The 22,096-nt window shown below is 39.5% G+C and overlaps 1 protein-coding gene across 10 annotated transcripts in view; it reads right to left on the bottom strand.

Moving 5' to 3' along the window:
• The window catches only part of mam (neurogenic protein mastermind), a 246,051-nt gene that overhangs the window by 64,453 nt on the left and 159,502 nt on the right, over nt 1-22,096 (bottom strand). For 5 of the 10 annotated variants that reach the window (XM_069132111.1, XM_069132113.1, XM_069132115.1 and 2 more), the window contains one exon: nt 15,785-17,491. In XM_069132111.1, coding sequence (XP_068988212.1) covers nt 15,785-17,491 — 1,707 coding nt within the window. The remainder of the gene's footprint in view (nt 1-15,784; nt 17,492-22,096) is intronic. The other 5 variants (XM_069132112.1, XM_069132114.1, XM_069132116.1 and 2 more) reach the window with 1 other exon arrangement.

Here is a 22,096-nt window from a genome sequence, read left to right as displayed (position 1 = left end):
GTGTACCGATATAGGCTATAGATTATTGAGCGATTAACTGAAGAAATATTTTTAATAATTAAGAATTAATTCTTTATCTTACTAGAAGAATTTTATCCTAGTGAAACGCAAAAGCAGATATGTATTAAAATATTCGATAATCGCTGAAATATTTTCATATGCTGTCGAAATTTTGACGATTAAAATAAAGCTAATGAAAAAAAAAGTTTAGAAAAAATGTCGAAAGAGTTAGACTGTGACGTTTCAATTAAACGATGGATAAGATTTCCTTAGAAAAACATTTCTTCAGATTTAGTGTTAAAATTAATCATATTCCGTGTTAAGAGAAAGTAGAGTGTCGTCACATGAAAAATGTCAACGTTCCTTCCGTCCCAAATCGAACGATAGGATTTCTGTGGGCAAGCAAGTAGAAAGAGCAGCTTCCGTTCGATTCGAGAAGCGTGTTTACAATTTCGTGCATCCCACGTCGCGTCGGCCAGAAGCCGAGTTATTTGCAGTTACGCGATTGCACCCGGATCACGGTCTGTTTTTGCGCCAAACAGCAGAGGTAAAGAGCGATCAAAAGCATTAAGCAGTACGTTAAGGATCAGATTATCGCATTTTTATCTACATTCTATAACTTTACGTTCAATTATCGCATATTTATCTACATTGTATAACTTTACGTTCAATGCTATCGATAGACACCGTCCTAAGAACGTTAGTTTACGAAAGCTGGGCGTGGAAAGAAATTCGTAGCATTCTCTGATTATTAAACACATTTATCGTTGATTTCGTGAGACTAGAAAATTCCGTAGGAGCATAGCTTCCTTGAGGTTTACCATTCAAACTTTCAAGTTTGAAATTTTTAAATGTATTTATTTAAATCATTGATAAATTTCTTTTATATAAATCCAGCATCTAAGTTACAAATAATAATCTTCAAATATTAAAATTGACGATCTATCATTTTTACCTTATTATGCCAGTTCATAATTATCCTTAAACGAAAGAAAGCAGTACACAAGCAAAAAGATCCTCCCTAAATCCAAGAGTTCAAGCAATTTCTCTTAAAGAACCAACTAATCCGATTTTCTCCAGTCCTCACATTCCTCGCAACAAATATATCCCAAAATCAATCTTCTATCATCAAGAGCTTTTATCACTTCACTTAGAAAAATAAACTCGATAAACTTGCTCCGAGTTAAGCGCTACCAGGAAAAGAACACTTTCTTCCCTTTTAAGAATCCCGGGACCACCACTACTCGTCGGTTTCATCGGTGAAATTTTTCCTACCCCGAAGTAGAGCCGCGAAGGATACGAAACGTCCCGAAGAAGAGCCTTTTACAAGCCAAAAATACTCAGCCGCCAGTCGGTTTATCGATAATGGCGGCATAATACGAAACGCGTGTAGAACAACCGCCTCTATCTTTAGAGGCGAGCCATCTCGGCTCTGTGGAAAGAAACGTACGAGAGATCGAACGAGCAGATGAGAGATCTCTCGAGCGCATGAACACGCCTGCAACTCACGAGCAGCGTTAACCTAAGAACACACATGGCGGTTTTTCGCTTGTGGTTTCTACTTGTCGATTGAGAAAGACGTTGTCGAACGTTAATGAATTTTCATAGAATGGCGAAACTCCACTTTTCGCGAATTTCACGACTTTGTTATTCGACTATAGATTAGATTAAGAGTGATATATTTGCTCGCTTTTATACTTATATCAACTCGTCAAAAAAATATAGCATACGTAATTGTAAGTTTTTTAAAATGTTTGTAACATATTTCTTTATTTATTCCTTAATTTCCAGATGCGGAATCTTCTACATTTTGACAAAGAAACATAACATTAGCAATATTTCTCTTTTATCCTTTTTTTATTTAATGAAGTCGATCGCTATAATTTCTGAACGATTCACGATGAACAGATTAATATCGATGGTTTTAATTAGATATATTTATAACGAATATGTCAATATTGGTACTTTTCATCGGGCATTCAAAAGAATTGCATTAGATGTGTGCAAAAGAAACAATCGTCACGTCTGTAACGGTATCGTTAAGCTAAGATTTAGCAAACACTGGAGAAAAATTAACGAATTGATTCAATGATTCAGAATCAATATGTTGCTTCATAGCATCCGGCGAAGGCTTAACAAAGACAACGTGTTGAAAAGCATTTCGTGAATTCCTACTCCTACATCGTGTTGAACCCGTTCTCTCATTCGCGAGTTCTCGATGATGACTCCACTCGTTGGCTCGTCAAAAAGGCGAAAAAACATGCGACAGACGCTCTTAGAAAGATGTATCGAGTTGGTGAACGCGGCATGGGCACACGGTTACTATTTTCGAGAGCAATGTTTATCTGGCCCGGATCAAATATATAGTTATGAGTTCCAGAAGGCGGTCGATAGTTCCTCGAACCGGTCATTATTAGCAGGGCTTACGCGGAGGACCGACCAAAAATACGCGTGGTCGCGCGGTTCGCTCTTGTCTTCTGAAGAACGTTCGGATTTGCGAGCTTCGGCGACACGCCAAACTTTTGCGTGAATCTTCGATCGTTAAATCATGAATGTAGATGGTCATGAGAGTAAACTTATAGTTGAAAATGGAGCGATAGCTTAAAATGGCATAAAATAATTGATACATTCATTAGTACCGAGCCATATGTGTTGCATCGATTCAATTACTTCATTCATTGTTAGATCCTAATTAACTTCTATCGTCTAGTCTATTGGCAGCTTCGTTTTTCATTTCGTGTCTTTTGTTCCAGTAGAATAATCTACAACGCTATACTAAAAGGCTTGCCATACTGTTATGATGCCACACGATTTTTCCCGCGTCAACAAACTTAATTAACTTCGAAATGATTGCATTTAACGTAGATCAATACGAATAAAGTATCGCGTATAATATTTATAAATTTAGTTGGAAAATCTGGAGAAAGAAGATTGAATTGAAAACAGTCGACGATGGTAACTGTAGACGCATAAATATGAATTGTAAAATCTCTTAAGAGAAAATTATGTAACAGGCTCGCATTTGTCAATGCAGTTTTTCTTCGTTGGTTCGGTCGGTATATAGCAACGGTAATACGTATGAAGCAATTGAAAAGACAAATTACTTTGCATTCGAAAGGTTGTATTTACCAGTCATAAACGGTAGTTAAAGGATTATCATAAACGTTACTATGTAGCTGCCTCGCTTACCTAATACCGCGCACGGATAATCAAATCAATTCGAAAACATGTTTTTTTTTTGTCTTCCAACATTCCAGAACTTACTTTACTTAAGCAATACTTGGTTTGTTGGATCCCTTGAGAGATCTCAGATCGCAGGAAAACTTGCGTTTGTACTTATTTTTTAACGCAATATATAACAATCGTAACATATGTAATATCAGTTTCGAAATTGTTCATATCTCTCTTTCTTTTTGTACACTTTCCTGACCGAATACTTTTGACATGACCAATGTGTTATTATCCACTAGACTGCGGATGTTTACGCATTTATGGTAAAACTGAATGTGCAAAACGGCAAAATACACACGAAAAAAGTACTAAATATTCAAAGTAAACATAATATGTACAAGATAAATCCGATCTCTATTTAAGTTCCATTTCTCTATGCAGAAATATGAATTTGCATAATCACCCTCAATTTATTTCTACGAAAAATATTTTTAGAGAATGGCAAGAAACATTTCCCTAAAATCGTTGTGTGTTTTCAATTAATCGATACATCGCTATATACTTGCCACATATGTACTTCCTAGAATAGTGTATATATTTCTGCACATTTGCGAGAACCAAAGAGCTTTCAACGTTTACGCGTTGCAATATAATTATTCCACATAGCCAATTGACGTTCCCGGTAGATAATATTAAACGATCGATAAAGTGTTAATAGCCACTAATATCGTTTAAAAAATTGCCAACACTTTCAACTTTGACAACTACAAATTGCGATACACCGCGTTTCTAACTATAATAATTTTTTCTTTTTATGATGACGCACTTATACGCTTTTAAATTCTCATCTACTATCTCAAGGCCTGCATGAAACGCTTTAAATCGAAATACTAAAAATCAGAATTAACGACACTTCTACGTATCCGATCCCTACAGACATTTACAGAAAATTATGATTAGCGTCATTGAAATAATGAATATTATATGAAGTTTGCTGGCGTTTTATAACTTCCTGTACAGTACCAAACGAGATAATAATTCTTAAAGATTTTAATCATTTCCGACTAACTTGTTACGTACTTCTTTCCTGCAAATGTTATAATATATGTACATATATAAATATTTAAAGGGAATGTGATATGTCAAATCAAACTAAATCGTATTGAAAAACTGATATGTTTCTAAATTCTAAAATACATTACTGTATAGACTTAGCTATTTAGAAATTTCTAACATGGCACTTCAAAGAAACACTACCGATAATATTCCACGAGCACCCGTTATAATTTCTCTACATTCTCCACGTTCTAATCGAACCAATTAAACCGAATAATTTCTTTTAGTTTTATTAACCCCTTCAAACGCGTTTTCTCTTGGCGCGTCTCTAAAAATTACAAATACCATGGTACTTACATCTCTAACCCAAACATAATTGCACAGAAAATACTCTCATGCCGTATCTAAATACGAGCAACACCTCTATAAATTTACAACCGCAAAACTGGACGTCAAATCGTAGAAAATGCTCAATGACTTGATGATGGGGCGCGCGCGACACGAGAAAATCAGCGGTGAACAAAATCGAGCGATAATTTTCGCGAGAGCGCGGTTTGAAAATTCGTGCGAGCACCATGGAAACGTGAGCCGGAAAAATGAGCAGGTTAAAGGGCTGATATTTGTTGCGTGTCGAGCGCGTCGCACGGCCCAACAATATCCCATCGCTGGCTGCGTTTGTTTGTATCGCCTCGATTAATTACGATTGTCAGCCGTCTGCGCACTTTCGCGTTCCAATTACATTTCGTCGAATCTCGCCTACCAATTTCTCCGTTCTCGCCGCCAAAGTCCGCGCCGGGCACATTAACCTGCGTTACATCGTGATAATTAACCGACGCTTTAATTAACCCCTTCGTGTTAACAAACCGAGTCTCCCCTTTTTCTTTTTTTCATCCTTTTGTTATTCGTTCATATTCTGGAAACGAATACCGCGGGACAATCGTACGAGAAAACTGCATAGGATCGTGGTCGTATTCGCGCGATGTCACGGTCGAGTTAAAATTAGCAAGTCAACCGGATTCTGACGGCAGATAGCGAGGTGTGCAACCGTGGCGAATGCAACATCGATGAAACTATCTGCGTCGCCTAGTTCCTCGGCCATTGTTTTCCTTCGGGTATCGATGAGATGGAACTGCGGGAACTGGGTGAGTGTCTTCTGCCACAAAGTTCTGATTGCAGAGTTTGATAAACGGGTGATGTGCCTGGGGAGTGGAAGTTTGTTCATGAAATCGGTGATATTGCCATGGTTTTTGCGTTTTTAATTACCCTGCGTTTTCTGATAAAACGATAAACAATTCGAAACCTACAAGATTATCTCAGTTATCTCAGATATTCAGAGGTGTCTAAGATATTCTAGCTCGATAGTTTTAGGGATCAAATATGTTTTTCTCATAAAAATTGTGAGATTTCCTTTTCGAAATTTGAGAACCGAATTGATCGACTAGATTGAGGATTCTTTATATATTTGGTCAAATGCATAGTACAACACAAAGTACATCTTTCACTATCTTGGTACGGAAAAATGGTTAAGAAATAACATTTCTATACCAGTTCGTGTGATCCGTATGCTATGCTGTTAAAGAATAATAACTATAATAGCAAAGAATAACAACTCGTCATTGAAAAATTACTCCTAAATCGTGCCAGCTACGAGATTTTTAGAAACTCTCGATACAATAAAAAGCTTACTTCGCTCATGGTTAATATTTATGCGTTATACTGTCGTGTACCACATGCGAGTATATCTGGCGAGTGTGTACGAAAGTGTGGGATTGGAGAGAAGGAAGCGGAAAAACAACTGGTGTCATTGCGCGGCGCGTAGAAATTAAAGTGGCCCATGCGTGATTTATATTGTATCGTATAAAACTGGTAATGAATGGCGGATGGTGTGCACGCGTACATACAATGCGCGCGAAAACTCGCGTAATCGATACGAGCTTTAAGTTCGTGGACCGCGCGTCGACGACCGCGCGCAAACAAAATGAGTTTAAACGATTCATTGTTAAAATATAACTGTGGGGTCATTGTACGTTCGATAATCCGAGAAAAGAAGAATCGAACACGTTAGTCCAATTTCATTGTACGGTATAAAGGTGAAGCTCGCATTCACTTGTCCTGATTCAATCCGAAATTAAAAAATTATCCGATTGTTACAGATGAAATGGCTGTTTTCGCGAATGCGTAAAATCTTTCGAAATTTAGTGCATATACGTGTTAAACGGAATTTATTATACCGGACAGTAGCACAAATAACTTCGGTCAAATAATGAAGAATAGTAAGTTTAACCGAATTTATTTATATTACAAGCCAATGTATCGATTTCAAGCTCGGAGATAATTGACAGCAAGCAGACCCATGTTTTATTAAGTTTATTATGAAACGACGAATTGGGCTATCGAAGCGAACATCGAATTCAACGATGATTATTCTTCCACAACTTTATTTTCAAGAGGCTATAGCAAAATAATAAATAACCTGACGTCGCTGTGATGAATATAGATTGAAAAATTATGAATATGAAGAATCACTTTTCTCGAAACAACAAAGAAAAGGAACAAGTATCATTTAGTAAGAAATCTAGTGCTGTAAACTATTCAAAAGTTCCTTATGTCGATTCCCATCAAGAAATCAGTACTCTTGATACCAATCTTGTATTCATTCAGAATACTAATCACCCCCATCACTTTTTACTTTCCATTCGAGCGTCCACAAACCTCCACAACCCGCATGAGAACGCAGTTCTTTCCAAATACACAAAGCTTCTAGCTAAAACCCAAAATTCCTGTCCACATCGACCACACTAACACCGCGGTAGATCCAAAAACCGGCAAAAACCCATGAAAGCACCTGACAACGCTGGTCCATTTGCTAAACAACGAACGTCGATTGAAAAACAGAGCCAACAAACGAGCGAGCGTACGAGTGAGAGAGAGAGAGAGAGAGAGAGAGAGAGAGAGAGAGAGAGAGAGGTCCTTGCTACATCGTGAAAAATAAAAGAGAAAAAAGGGAAAAAGAGTAAGAACCGCGAACCCAAAATCCAGCAGTTGGAAAATGGTATCGCAACCGCGCAGCGCAACGGTCTCGAAATTGGAAGCGGCGAGAGGACAAATCGAATTCGCTGGTCTCATCCGCGCCACTGCAGCACTGATAGCGGCCGATTCGGAAGAATGGACGGGAGACAATGCGTTTTGCTGGCGACTGTACGAGCCTCGACACACCACCACGATGTAGGTTACGAACGGAGAGACGCGGGTATCGATTTCAGCGCGGTATGCGGCACCGTTGTGGAATGCACACCTTCTGACGTTGTGTCGCGGCCCGCGTACCTGTAACCGCGAACGCGACTTCTGGAGAACACGCCTCGTGGACGTTGCATCAGGTTCTCGCGGGATTAGCAGAAGAAGCCGCGAGATTAGAGGATGAAGCCGCAAGATACGTCGTGCTTCCTGGCGAAAGATTATTATTTTTGTAACTGGACGCTGTGAGTTGAAGATATCTTTTCACGGAGAATAGTAGCGATATACGCAATCTCTATGGATATTATGGATAATACATAGATATTAAGACAAATAAAAAGATACAAATTGAATGTTTATCATTTGCTTTCGTTTTCTAGTTATTTTATTATAAACTTATAATTTCATTGATCGTATAGCGTAAAGTACAAAATAAAGTGAAATTTCTTAATTTTCCAATACACGCAACGAATTTACTATTATTTATACCGTCTTCTTAGAATAAATAAGTTTATAACACCAAGTCTAATACTTCCCCTAAAGAAATTAAACATTAGTAAATTAGTAATTTACTAATGTAAGGTGAAAGTTAAAATCGATATGTCTTCTTATGGGAGATTTCGAGTGGTTTTGAAAATTGATAGGATTGCTGGTTTCTTTTGTTACAGAGCTGATAGAGATTTAAAGCCTGGTAGACGTGTTTCGAAATATTGAATAGCGATATGGTGCACATTGCGCGTAAAGTGAAAGTTGGAATGACTTTTCTTACGTTATTACGCAAAGTAAATGAACGTCACAGAATCTTTAATTTATTTCATAGTATGTATATTACAAAATCACATCCTTTATCTTCACATTTTCATTAGCGTGCGAAACAACACGGTACTTCATCATCCTGATCGACCAATTCCTTGCAAACACGCGGGTACAACGACGCCAGTAATTAATCGAAAACACTATGAAGCTTCTCGTGTGTTATGGAGAGGCTGTCGTGGACACACACGTTAATATCTGGACCACACACCGCGACTCTCCAACAACACGAAACAGTTCTCTCTACCGCTCGAAAGTCAGTTCGACGAGTACTGTCCCATTATCAAATCGCGCTTCAAGTGGTGTACATCCGACGTAGAAGGGACGAACGCAGCGTTAAACATAAAATTATGAATCGCACGCGTAGATAATACACGTTCACAAATAAAGAGCTGGAATTTTTATAGTTGGTTGAAACAAATTTGAGAGTTACGTTGGCGATTGTAATTGAGTTTAATTAACTTTTAATATATAATTTGATAAGGCTTTGTGTGTAACTCTCGCAACAAAAATGTCGACATTGAGAAATTAATTTTGAAAGCTACGTTTTACGAGTATTATTCATTGTAATACATTTGATTAACATAACAATGCATTATGTTTTGTATATGAATTTTTATATGAGCATTCCTATATGAAACTTCATTTATACATAAAAGTTCAATATGAATATTTTCCAATCTCAATGTGTAACATTTCGTAACCACGATCATTCAAATCAAACTCTGTTAAAACTACGAAAATACGATTAAAGATTCATTTTTTAACTATCATCGACGCTTAAAATATAACACTTAAAATAAACACAGTCTTACAATATAACCACACCAAAATTCCTCCACCAAAGACCAGGTAGTCGTTCAAAGGTCATGCTCTTTTAGATCAAGCTTCCTGTTGGTTCCACAGAACAATAATAATTCCGAGCGATTTATATTTAACGCAAGACCGCGTGCCGACGTGGATCTGCTTGCCGGGGTCAAGATGAAGGTCAGTGGAAAAGGAAACGCGTCCTTGTTGCCCGCTATTACAAATATGCAGATTGACGTTACGGGTCGATCGATAACTCTTCAATGTGAAACGCACCTCAACAAACGATAACAAAAGCGGCTATGCATATCTTAAACAAATATCAGGATACCAACCAACGTAGCGAAGCAGGAAGAAGAACACGAAAAGAAAATAAAGAAAAAATGAAGGAAGACCAAGAAGAAGATTATGTTAGAAAAAGCTCAGTGACGCGCTGTCATTATCATTTGAATGCGCGTTCAGAGCTTCTGACGATTTGAATATTTCGTCAATTAAACGGTGACTCGATTTGCATAGGTGAGACAGGGTCGCCAACAGACGCCGACGATTTATTTCCATGCATGGAACGCGGCGACCGATCGATACCGATTCTACGCCCAGGGAGAGAGGAGATACCATCTGGATAGAAACCATCCATCCTTCTCTTTTCCTCTCCTTCTCTTTTACTCCTCTCCATTTTGCTTTTTTCCGTTAACCTCGATTTTTCGACCGCGGAAATTGCTCCGAGGCCGAAAGAAAAAGGGAGAACCGTAGAAATTCGAGGGGTGGAGGGCGGGCATCCCCTCAGGCCGAGATTCTCCGCGTACCTAGTGACACGAATAAAATTTCAACGGACTCCTGTGAACGGAATTCCTACGCTTCGAGAATAGGTAAGTTGGTTCGTTCGTCAATGAATAATTCGCGATCCTATTCTTCGTATTTAAGTTGCTAGATCGTCGGCTATCGCGTCCAAAAATTCGGTTCTTATTGAGCTCTGGATTGGACTAACACGTGGCTGAGCAGCGAGCCAGTAAGTTCGTTGTGTAAGAACGGAAGAAAAGATGAATTTTGAATATTTCTCTGTGATATTGTGCATGATTTTTGCTAGATTATATGTATATTCTTAAGAAATCATGGAGGTTTCAGCTTGGATTCTCAAAATGTTTAGTAGTAGGTCTACTTATGCGATACTTATTTCTGCGATAAAGAAAGTTTTCTATAATAACATTTTCATAAATTTTCTTCCATAATGAAATAGAATACCGAAATATTATTATTTATAAACGATTAGCAGCGTATTTGAAACGTTATTAATAGCGGAGCATACAGTGGCCTAAATCTGCTTATATAATTACAACGTTTAATACGAACGCAATACGTATTATATCTCAGCGTAACGTTGTGATTGATACCTTAACATATGAGTGAGATGTGGCGCGAAAGCCCTTGATTATGAAACATTTATCATTCGAATCGACATTAATGTTCGATATTCGTGATTTGAAATAGATTAACGTCCGGTTTCTGAACGTACAAGCAGCAGTATTCATTTTGGAAATTCGTCATACTGTTCGATTAGATCAAACAGATCTTTGACAAATTATCCTCTGATATTTCATTTGCGAGTCCGTTTCGAAGCATCGATTAACATCTTTTTTACAAACCATAAGTTTCACAAATTTGGAGAATATTAATTAGAATAAATTGGAGCAAACAATCGCTAGCTCGCCCGTCTAATTTATTTTTATCATACTTGAATGTAACGAAGCCTTGTGAATTTTCTTCGGCCGAAGTTTCTTCATAAGTTCGAGGTCGAATTCAAATGTTATGTACGCATTATATATGAATACGTAATTATTGATTGAGACTACGGTCATAACGTATACGGGCATAAATGGACAACTTTTAAAAAATAACAAGGAAACCAACTGCGGTATTAAAAATTAGATGTATACAGTGAGCATTATCGAGTGACCTATTGGTTTAGAAGAAGCTTTATCACAGAGCGATGGTCTGCGATACTTAAAGCAGCTGATTTATGGACTGACTTATAGTGGCTGGCGAACTTGCAGATTCCAGACTTTTAGGACAGCCATATATTCGAACATAACAAATATAAAACAAGAAAGAGAATTTTTTATTACGTTAAATTTCTTCGTAAAAAAATTCCTCTTGCATTTTAAACGAGAAAGACACAACAGCGACGTGTTAAAAATAAAAATGAAATAAAATGGAAGGAAGATATCGTGATTCTAAATATAGTATCAATGACACTGCATGCGTTCGCGTGCATTCGAAATGCGTACGATCGAAGGTTTACGTAACCTTTGAACCCGAACGGGAGGCGCTTGCGCGTACGCTCAATTTCCGGTAATAGGCGAGTGTCCGCTTATTAACGCGACCGACGAGGAAAACACTCGTACTCGGATATTCCGACGCGGCGACACGCGCAGCGGTTGGAAACGCTCCAAAATACGAGCGAATCGTAAGCAGGGGAAACGTCCAACATGACCTCTTCTTATTTCGTAACACTCGTTGCATTGTTCATGAATAAAATACTAATTACCCGACAAATTCTAATCGTATAAATTTCATAACGTATGTAAAATTACGATTTATACATGCTGATATTAATATTTGATTGTTAGGTTACGTAATAATTTAGTTTACGCGTGTAAAGCGCAGTATGCTTTGTTCAAATGATATTGTATCGATGTTGTACGTAATTATACCGTTGCGTGCTCCATCGCAGATTTAAGTATTTACTCTTTTATACTATTATCTGTAAAAGTAAAACTAATTTCTTTTAATATTCAACGAAATAGTATCATTACACGATCACATTACGAATCATAGGAATTAATTTCGTTTTAAGCCTTACTTCTCATTTACGATAAGTACATGCGATTTGCTTCATTGATTTCTTATTAAATGTAAAAGAGAGGAACGTGCATAATATGAAACGTATATTTAGCAGATAAACAATGGTCTAATACAATTACCTAGGTTATTTTGGAAGTAGAATTAGTGTTTTCTGTTAGAAGCGAGAACAGAATATTTTAGAAAACAAGTATTACACATGCGTGAAGAGTCTACAGATCAATCAGAAATTCATTCTAACAAGGTATATAATCCTGCAATTAGATGTTCTGACATTAAACGTTCCACATATGAATATTTAACGCGATTCTACTATTCATATGTAATTTTCTTTGGCGTTCAACTAAATCCTTCTCACTTTCCCAAATCGTCCCATTTTCACGTAAAGTTGCATACAAATACGAGCGGAACTCCAATAGCAAGCCAAATTAAATCATTTAAATTCTGCATTAAGAGCGATAACATTTCCTTGTGACCGCATTTACATAATTTTCGTCTTATCATAAACACCTTATAGACCAGGTTCGATAACGATGTCTGATCATTAGAATGCCGATGTTCACGCAAATGTGCTCTGTGAATACCGCTGAAGAAATAACATGTAATCTTTATATATTTTGTATTTTATTTTTAATAAGAATGATCCTATTCTCTAGGGTTTTCGCGCATTTAAATTGTCCATAAATGCATAAATATTTGTAATTTAGTGATCGCTATAATGTCAATGAAGCAATGAACACGAAGGAGGAACGACGATATACTTCGTTTTGGCATCTTTTCTAACTTCCGCCATGATAAACGATTGACCGATGCAAAAGTGGCCCGATTGATATGAGAAGCCGGAAAGCAGTGTGGGAAAATGGCTCGTTTCTGGTGTCGCAAAGAACGATATGTAAATTGACCGACAGATAACATTCTTCGACTGGCGATATCGTTGTTTTGAAATTTTCAACGCGTCTCGCCGAGCGGACGCGTGCGGGCGGCGTAACTAGCGCATGCAAATTGCCTTTCTCGTGCTTCTGATACGAAATCGTGAGATTGGAAGGAAAGTTCTTTTAAACGGGTTTGCTTACAAAATTCACCGACTTTTTATACCATTTTTTTCAGTCGCGTTGAATATTAGTCATTTTCTTTCTGCGGTTTAATTATTGGAAATTATTTATGGAACTTTTCAAAGATATTTTTGTAGCGAAAATCCTTTTCAGAGATCATGGTTAAAATGAATACAAAGACAATAATGCTTAATATTTTTAAACAGGCTATCTAGTACTTTTATCTAAAAATTTATGGAATTAAGGGTAGTTTTCCTGTGACCTGTGATCGAAATTATCAAGAAAAATGGACGAAAAAAATTCGTAACAAATTTTGCCGAGTTTCGGAACTATCCACATTTCTGACGATACAATAAATCGCCAAGCAATAACGTTTCTCGAGGAAATGCTTAAATCTGCTTGACGAAAGGAAAACAGGAGGATAAAACCGCGCCACAGTCAAGAGACGAAAGTACATAGCTATAACAATAAAAGGACGCAGTGGAAAGAGAAGAAACGCATAAGTGGTAGGTGAGATCGAATCGTGGTAGAGAAAAACGCGGAAGGCAGGAATAAAGAAACGTCGGGGGAGGAGGCGTCGTTCGCCTGGACGCATTGAGATGCAAATAAGCGCGGTAGCTGGCGTGATTTACGAGAGACAGACGTGTCCATACGCGATTGGGTCCAAGAGAAGAACATTTCACCAGCGCGTTCGAAGACGTTCGAGGGACGAACAGATAAGATCTCTTCGAAACATCTACAATGGAAGTAGCATTTTGTACGATCGAGCATTCGTTTCAGGTAGCTATATGATTTCTTCTATGAAACGTGTCTTTTCTAACAATATCAACTTAACAATATCAACGTGATATTTCTAATATTTCTTTGCTTTTCATAGAGAGTTAATCGATTTTATTGTGCAATGTTATACACCGTAGTTAGATTAATCTCTAAGAAATAGATCTCATTACTCGTTCATTTTATATTTGACTATCTCTAGGCGATGGAAAGCTAAGAATATTTAGTAGCAGCTTTGAAGTCGTTTGAAATGGTTGTTATCTACGTTGCAAAGTTTTGTTCAAACTCACGAAATCATATCATGCGTTCACAACGACAGCTGTTTAGTGTTCTAAAATCTTCTTACAATTTCTAACGCTTGCGAATTACTTTGATCGTTGCTTCAAGTGTCTACAAGTAGATCGATAAAATAAATCTATTAGCGCGTAAAAAGGATCTAGGACCACCTGCAGAGGTTAGGCTATCCAGAACCGTAACAGAACTGCGAATGTTCTGGCTTAAGTGAATGAAAGCAAGATTGTCGAGCAAGATTTATACAGGCAGTACGTACTACTCTTTTTCGTGTTGTAGCAATAAACCAGAATAACGAGGACTTTAGATCCCCACAAATATTTCTCAACTACATTAGACTAGCCTGCCATTTCAGCGTGGTGAAGTCATAATTTATGGTCTTTTCAGCGATTTCGTTGCTCGTTTGTTGCTTGATAATGTAGAAAAATGGAAAGTATTTAAAACATCAAACGTATATGTTCGAAGGTGAAGACTTAAACAAATCAAGAACGGTTCCTCCATTGTCTTCGTACGATTTCTATGTACGTATTTTACGATAATAAATTTGAAATTATTATTTACTAGAACTAACTATTTCAACTATTATATTATATTGTCCGCGGTTTCTTCGTAAACTATACACGGCGTCTCGTAATTGTGATTTTACATAAAAAAATAAACATAATAACTCGAAGAACTAAATGCCAGACTTCTTCACGGTTAAAAAAACATTTTAACATATACATAATAAAGTCGTCCTCGAACGACGCTCAAAAGGCAATCTTGCCAGATGAATGAAGCGAGCTCGCTGGTCGCGTGCAGGTTGTCGCGAGTGCAACCTCGCGACTACCGTTCGGAGCGTATTGACGCGTATTGCAGGCGCAGGTTAAATCGAGCAGACGGTGGTGGCGTCGCGACGCCGGCTGCGCATGGCCACGCAACCCTCTCGACTCTCCCCTCCATCACCCACACACGGATCGAGGGTAGGGGCAAATAGCGAGAGGGAAAATTTATAAAGAGCGAATTGGAGGGGGAAGACTACTTGTTGCGCGTTGAGGCGCCCTCGTGACGCCAACATACCCCCTTCGTTTTCTCGACTGCTACTACTACTACTACTATTACTACCGACAGTACCGCTGGTGCAGATAGTACGTCCCTTCGCTAGCGACGCCACCGACGACGACGTCGCTACCACCACTACCAGCGCCGTCGCCACCACCAACGTCGAGTCGTGATGCCGCCCGACAAAAATAGACGCGTCGTCGCGACGCAACAGATATCATTCGGCCTCCACTAACTCACACGCGATATTTCCTGACTTTTCTATTTATCATTTTGCTGTCTATTTAAAAAAAACTTCGATTTTCTTTTTATGTTCCTTTTTTCTAATGATTGTAGAAGATTTTTATTTTTCTTGCAAATTAGATAATTTTTGAAGATTTAATCAACCCTCGCCTATTCTATTTTATTCTTCACGTACGCTAAAAATTCTTGTTGTTCACAGGTTTGAAGGTTGAGCAATATTTAACATTTTTGTAAACAGTCATCTATTACATAGCAAATTAATTTGTTATGTATAATAGAGCGAATAATTATATTAATTGCGTTACACTTTAATAACTGCTAAGCTTTCTTTACGAAACCAAAGTAAATTTCGTAAAATCTAACACGTTTAATCTTCGACAAACAACTGAATCAAGCAAAGTGAACGAAAGAGACAAAAAGGAAAAATTATATCCACTGACCTGAATCTGATGTCCGGGGTTGTTAATGTGTAGCTGCTGTGCCTGGTTAATTTGTAGAGTGGATGTGCCAGGTCCTGAGGGAGGTCTAGGCGGTGTGGAGCTACTGAAGGGTCCTTGGGATCCGGTTTGATTGGGTCCGCCGCCTTGGGAGCCTCTTGGTGGAAGCGGATACCCAGGGCTACCGTGATTCGGCATTGATCCTGGGCTACCGTATGGCGAATACTGCTGCTTATACCCTCCGCTTGGTCCAAGCATGGTCGGTTTGCCACCGGTGGCAGGCTGCGGTCTCTTCATGTCAGCGAGGCCCGTGGCGAATTGAGTTTGCGAGCTGACAAACATGTCATTCGTCTGTTGACTCTGGAATCCAGACGTACCGTTGTTCTTGTGATACGATCCAGTGCCCGAGGTCGCTTGAGATTGTCCACCGGGTGGACCAGCGCTGCCAGGGCTGCCCAGATAGTCGGACGTGCCACCAAATTGAGGAAATTCCGCGTAGGGTGAACGAGCGGTTGGTCCTCTGGCAGCGGCTGCGGCTGCGGCTCCAGGATTGAATCCACCAAGACCCAACTGTTGACTTTTGTGTTGATGCTGCTCAGCCATTTGCTTCAACGTCTGAGCGGCGGGGCTCATCTCGGACTTGAAGTCCAGACTGGAATAAGGTAGCCTGGCTGGAGAATACTGGGCAGAGCCAAGACCACCAGGACTCGAATTAGCTGGCACGTTGGCGTTACCATTATTCGTACTTGTACCGTTGTTTACATTATTGCTGTTCACGTTCCCGTGTTGCTGGTGTATCGAGTCCTTGTCATCCTCGATCTTGATCTGTCCGTTGTTCGTCCCGATGCTGTTATTATTATTGTTGTTATTTGCTGCCGCGGCAGCAGCCGCAGCTACCACCGCGTTGTTCGCCAACGCCTCCACCGGGATCTTTTCCTCGAAATCAAAGTCTTTCATGAACTCGGGATGTAAGTCGGAAATCTCCGAGATGAGATCCTTGAACGCGTCCGAGGTGATGATTTCATCGCCCGTGTCATCACCCATGAAGTCGGAAAAGCCAGGGAACCCGGCGCCGTTCGCTGCCGCGTCTTTCTCCAGCGCGGCTGCGCATTGTTCTAAATCGACGAACTCGTTGTCCGGCTCCTGTTTGCATTCGACCAGGTTACCTATATCCACGCAGCCGATTCCACCGGGAGCTGGTGCTCCGGTACCAGTGTTCCCAGTGCCTGGCCCGCCTCCAGCCCCGTTTCCAGTCTGAGGCCTAGACGTCGCGGATGCTGGCGTATCCGGACCTGATTTCGGCGATGACGACGCGTTCAGAAGATCACTCTTCACCGACGCGTTCGTCAACGCCTTCACAGTCACGTTCGTAGAGATCTGTTGAGCCTGGGAGTTAGCCGCAGACGTAGTGAATTCCAATTGTTGCACAATTTCGACGGAGAATTTGGTCAGTCCCTCATTTCCACCACCACCACCGCCACCTCCACCGCCGCCATGCGTCGGACCCGTGGAGTTCGCGCCGTTCCCAGCCGGATGCTGGCCGTGGCCATGATGGGGACCGCCACCACCACCGCCACCGGGTCCCTGTTGATGTTGATGCTGTGCCTGCGTGCATTGCAGCTTCACGGGGGGCTCGCCGAAGCCACCGTCTCCGCTACCACCACCGGCTGGCTCCAACTCCTCGGCCGTCCTCTTCACGAATTTTTGCTGCTGAAACGAGAAAGAGAAAACGTCGATTAGTTTGGTTACGGCGGTTAGTCGAGAGTAAAGTGCGGTAATGTTTCTCAGTACTGACAGCGGAACTCATGGTTGAGTAAATGCATTTGAACTTATTGCTATTTTAACATATTTTCGTTACATTAACAGATACATTCAGCAAAAGAAATATTTTATGTGGTTCCATGAAATGACAGTGTCATAATTTAAAGAAAGAGGAAAGATGAAAAGAACCTTCTAGTATAACGGTCAAAGAAGGCTGTAAAAGAAGACATTCCTTTCCATTCCTAGCGAAGAAATGACTTGAAGCAATCAAGACCTGCCATCACACGAAGAAAACCCGCGAAGATTTATCAGCTGTCACTTCGCCTGTCGAAGTCATCAAGTATCGACTTTGTTTCACGGCACTCTACTATCTTTAAAATGTTCGTCCCACTTATTAGGATTGTTAATAAATTCTATCATCGATTTTTTTATTTTCTAACTGCATCGATAGAAATTTTAATTTTTTAATTTTAGCTTCAGATATCAACACAGGAAAATTGATTTTTCGACAGTGTCACTAAATTCTTCGATCTAAATTATTGTGCTGATCACCCACGTAGATAAGATGTAAGAAAATCACGCTAATCGAGAGAAAGGAGAGCGAGGAAGCCCAACAACTTTTAAATCCCCGTAGTGGTTCGCGTTCCCCATTAAAAGCAGCCAACTGGTCGAACGAAGAAACAATGGAAAAAGGGAAAAGAAAAAGAGGGTAGGGAGAAGCTGGCAGCGGCGTTCTGCTCGTAGGTCAAGGCAAAACGCGCGACGAGTGCTCTAAACTCGCCAGTTTTTCTTCGATCCCGACTCACTGGTAACCGGTACCGCAGGATATTTAACTCGCCGGTGCCTGGATGCCTCGTTCTGCTCACCCGTTTCTTTCGCAATTAACCCGGCAATTTCTCACTGTACCTGTCGATACTGCTAACGCTTTTTCACATTTCGTCTTTGTACGAGATGCCGCAGTCCACGTTTCGATACAACGCGTTGACCAGTCTGTTTTATCGCCCGTGGATGTTGGTGTGAGCCAACTTACAGTTAGATTTTGATACACGAAACGCGATTTGATTCGTGACACGTGAGTCTATGCGTCTTGGTATGGTTGGCAATCGTTGGCTTTCATTTGAGTATCTTACTCATTAATAAATTTCTTAATCATTTTGCGTCCACTTACTCTTCTAATTAACTAAACAATAAATATATTTTTCTATGAAACTGATGTCTATTATACTTAAATAACTAACTGAACAATAAATGTATTTCTCTGTAAAACTGGTCTGAAATTCTCGTAATTCTTCTTCCTTTTTATGCGACACGCACGTCATGATCCCTCTATATCATGGATTTTCGGTAGATTAAAGAGTGCTTCGTGTATTATGAAAAAATTCACCAATAATCGTAGACAATTTAAAAAAAAAAAGCATTCATCCACAGAATCGTTTCGCGATATCGCGAATCAAACAAAGGTTCGTGCTCGAACGCGTAAAGGGTTGATGTTCGTGTATAGTCATGAGAATATCCTAATCCACGAGGCAGTTGCCGTTGCGCGCTGGTACGAAGAAAAAAAGACTGGGAAAAGTTTTTCCAGGGTGCGGCCGAACTAATACATACACACGTGCATGTATAAGCTAGCAGACAACCGGGCCACACACGGTAGTATACATTTGTCATGATTTGAACCGGGATAACCTGCGCCTCGTTCTAAAATCGATAATACGTATTACCCTCTAATAGGGGTCGCTCGTCCTACGTACGTTTCCGCGAATATCCCTCTGCGTGTTCCTCTTTTAGATGGCTCGAGCTTGAACGAATCCACATCTTCAGCAGATGCAACGACATATTTCGTTGAATCCGCATTTAATTGTGATGGAAGAAAAAATAATGTTTTTTTAGGGAAGAGTAGGATTATTTGAGATTTTACTTGTATCATTATTGTTTTGTTGATATTATTAATATTTTGTACAGAGCTTTATCTGATGTTGAAGTAATAAGATTTTCATACTTTCAGCCTGAGTGTTTCAGTAGAAAATTCTGCGACTTTTCAGATACGAGTGTTGGTTGATTATATTAGGTTGCTTGAAAAATTCGTTCGATTTACATTTCGATCCAATATACATTTATTGAATTATGTAGGTGCCATTTTGTTCCACAAGCTTTCTTCATCTTTCATGCAACTTGAATATTCCATCCTTCCAGAACCTCTCAGGCTTCTCGGCGAAAAACTTTTCGATATGATTCTTTATGTCGACCAACTTCCTTCAAAATCGGAACGAGCATACCGAACGATCCAATATTTCGATTTGTTGGTAATTACTAACGTATTTGTTTATAGTCTTGTTTGCTTAAGAACGATTATTGTATTAAAAGATCTCAAAAATATCAAACATCGAACATATTTTTACTTCTCACTCCCGAGAGATGGCAACAAAATAAAATACAATACGCTATAGCTTCACGTTATTCCATATAAAAAGCTTCTAATTACTGATGCATCGACAATTACTTTGGTAAGATTTATACATTGTTATCACAGATTAACCAAAGTGCCTGTATACTTACGGGCGATACTGTACATGCTTTCCAAAAACACCGAAGCCAACAAGGAGCGAAAGAAGACTAAAAATGAAAGCTGCATCTAAAAATCATCGCCGAGTTCATTAGGTAAATACAGAAAGCTAAAGGAGACCGCAACGCGAAATACAAGGAAAAAGGAATATCGACACGGGTCGGCCTGTTATCTGACGAGGGCCGTGCACTTTTCGCCCCTCGAAATTGCTCCGGTGAAGGCGGCACACCGGCGAAAACTGCTCCCAAGGATCCCGTCTCTCGCGTCTATTACAGGGCCACCATCGTGCACACAATCCAGCCAAAGCTTTCTCGTTTTCCCTGGGCGAAAAATACGGGCGTTCCGGTTCCGCTAGGCGACGGAAATGTCTGCATTACCGTGCGCTTTCTCCGCAATTTCCTCGCGGCTCACCAGAGACGTTTGGGACCACACCGTCTTGCGTCGGCCAGAGACCGCGTTACGCCGAGATTTATCGCGTTCGCTCGCGTCCCGCGATACGTTCGAACTCGCCTCCATGCGGAACCACCTTTCCGTTTGTCGAATTCTCCACCGTTTACCACGAGAATTCTCACTGCTTTCGCGAAGATGAATCGATTTCTTGATCGAAATCGTTCAATGGACATTGGGAAATGTGGCGTTTGGCGAAAACTGTCGTGAAGATTTTTTAGAATCTGTTGGAATAGAATGGAAGCTTAGAATCGTTGTCTTTTATAATATTTGCTGTCTTATCTTTGGAGGAGTTTATATAATAGAAGCGCTTTGATTCTCGCCATTATCTCCGATTTTTCGTTCATATAATAGGAGTCTATGTTCAGATAAATGGATTCAATTGCCAGGAGTTCGTTTAATCGGACAATAGCTAGAATTCTTTAAATAAATGGAATTCGCGTAAAAATAGTTGCAGTGTAATTAGTATCCTCCATTGATGGATGTTTGAAATGCGTAATACACACTCGTTACAAATGATATTAATTCTTCTCTCTTTTTTAATAAATTATTGTGTTCCAAGTTTCTTACAATCGCCTTGCAATCCAATGAAAGTAAACATATTGTACAAGAAATCTTTCTCGCCCGGTCCAATTGCTTCGTTATTCAGAATTTCGTAACTCAGGTTATTTTCAAGTTTCTATTTCAACCTTTCCACGCTCACAAACCATTTGAGATACACAAAGGAAGTCGGTAAAAAACAGCGTCATAGATGGATTAGAAAAATTCAGAAGTCCGTTATCGGTCTCCTTATATTAGATGTAGCGTATACGTTCGGTCTGTAAGTTTCCAAAGCTGACTGGTACGGGAAATGGACTAGGAAGTTTCAACCGTCGTTTCGAACTTCGTAGAAAGCGATTCTTTAAGCCGTGTACAAAGAATTCGTAGAATCTGTGCACGGGGGCGATCGATCTTTCCGCGTCTGCCTCTTCCTCGGACTTCCACAACTGTTTCTAATTAATCGGTCGTTTTTAACGAGACGTCACTCGTTGATTCAACAAACTCGATAAATTTCATTGGAATATCTTGAATCTCCTTTAATTAATTTTTTTCCGAACTTTTAGCAACGATGTGATTCACGCATTTTCCTACGATATTATTAAAATTGGAAACGTTCTATTACTTCTGAGACAAAAGATACTTTTTAATATTTTATCACTATCTTATTATAATTAATTTTTGGCTTGCCAAAATATTGGTCAAAATTTCAATCATTCTCTTTTATCTTCATACTAAAATTTCTTCGTGCAACTACACCGAATTGTCTATGTTATTCATGGAAAAACATAGAAGAATAAGAACGAGATTTCCAAGTCCAAACCTCCTAAACATTGAATATTTCGAAAGAAAGTGCACTTTTATAACATTTGATACATTACATCCAACGACCATGGTAAATTACTCAACGATGTAGGCAACTATAACTCCTTCAAAGGCGTAAACAACAATTGTCCGACGTACAACACGCAAAATTGCTCGCTTTCACGCATTCATTTGGCGAGAAGAAC

Source organism: Bombus flavifrons, chromosome 2 (assembly GCF_040668555.2).
Source record: "Bombus flavifrons isolate JBK064 chromosome 2, iyBomFlav1_principal, whole genome shotgun sequence".
Lineage (NCBI taxonomy): Eukaryota > Metazoa > Arthropoda > Insecta > Hymenoptera > Apidae > Bombus > Bombus flavifrons.
Note: the sequence above shows the minus strand (reverse complement) of the source record. Positions and strands in the feature narration are given on the sequence as shown.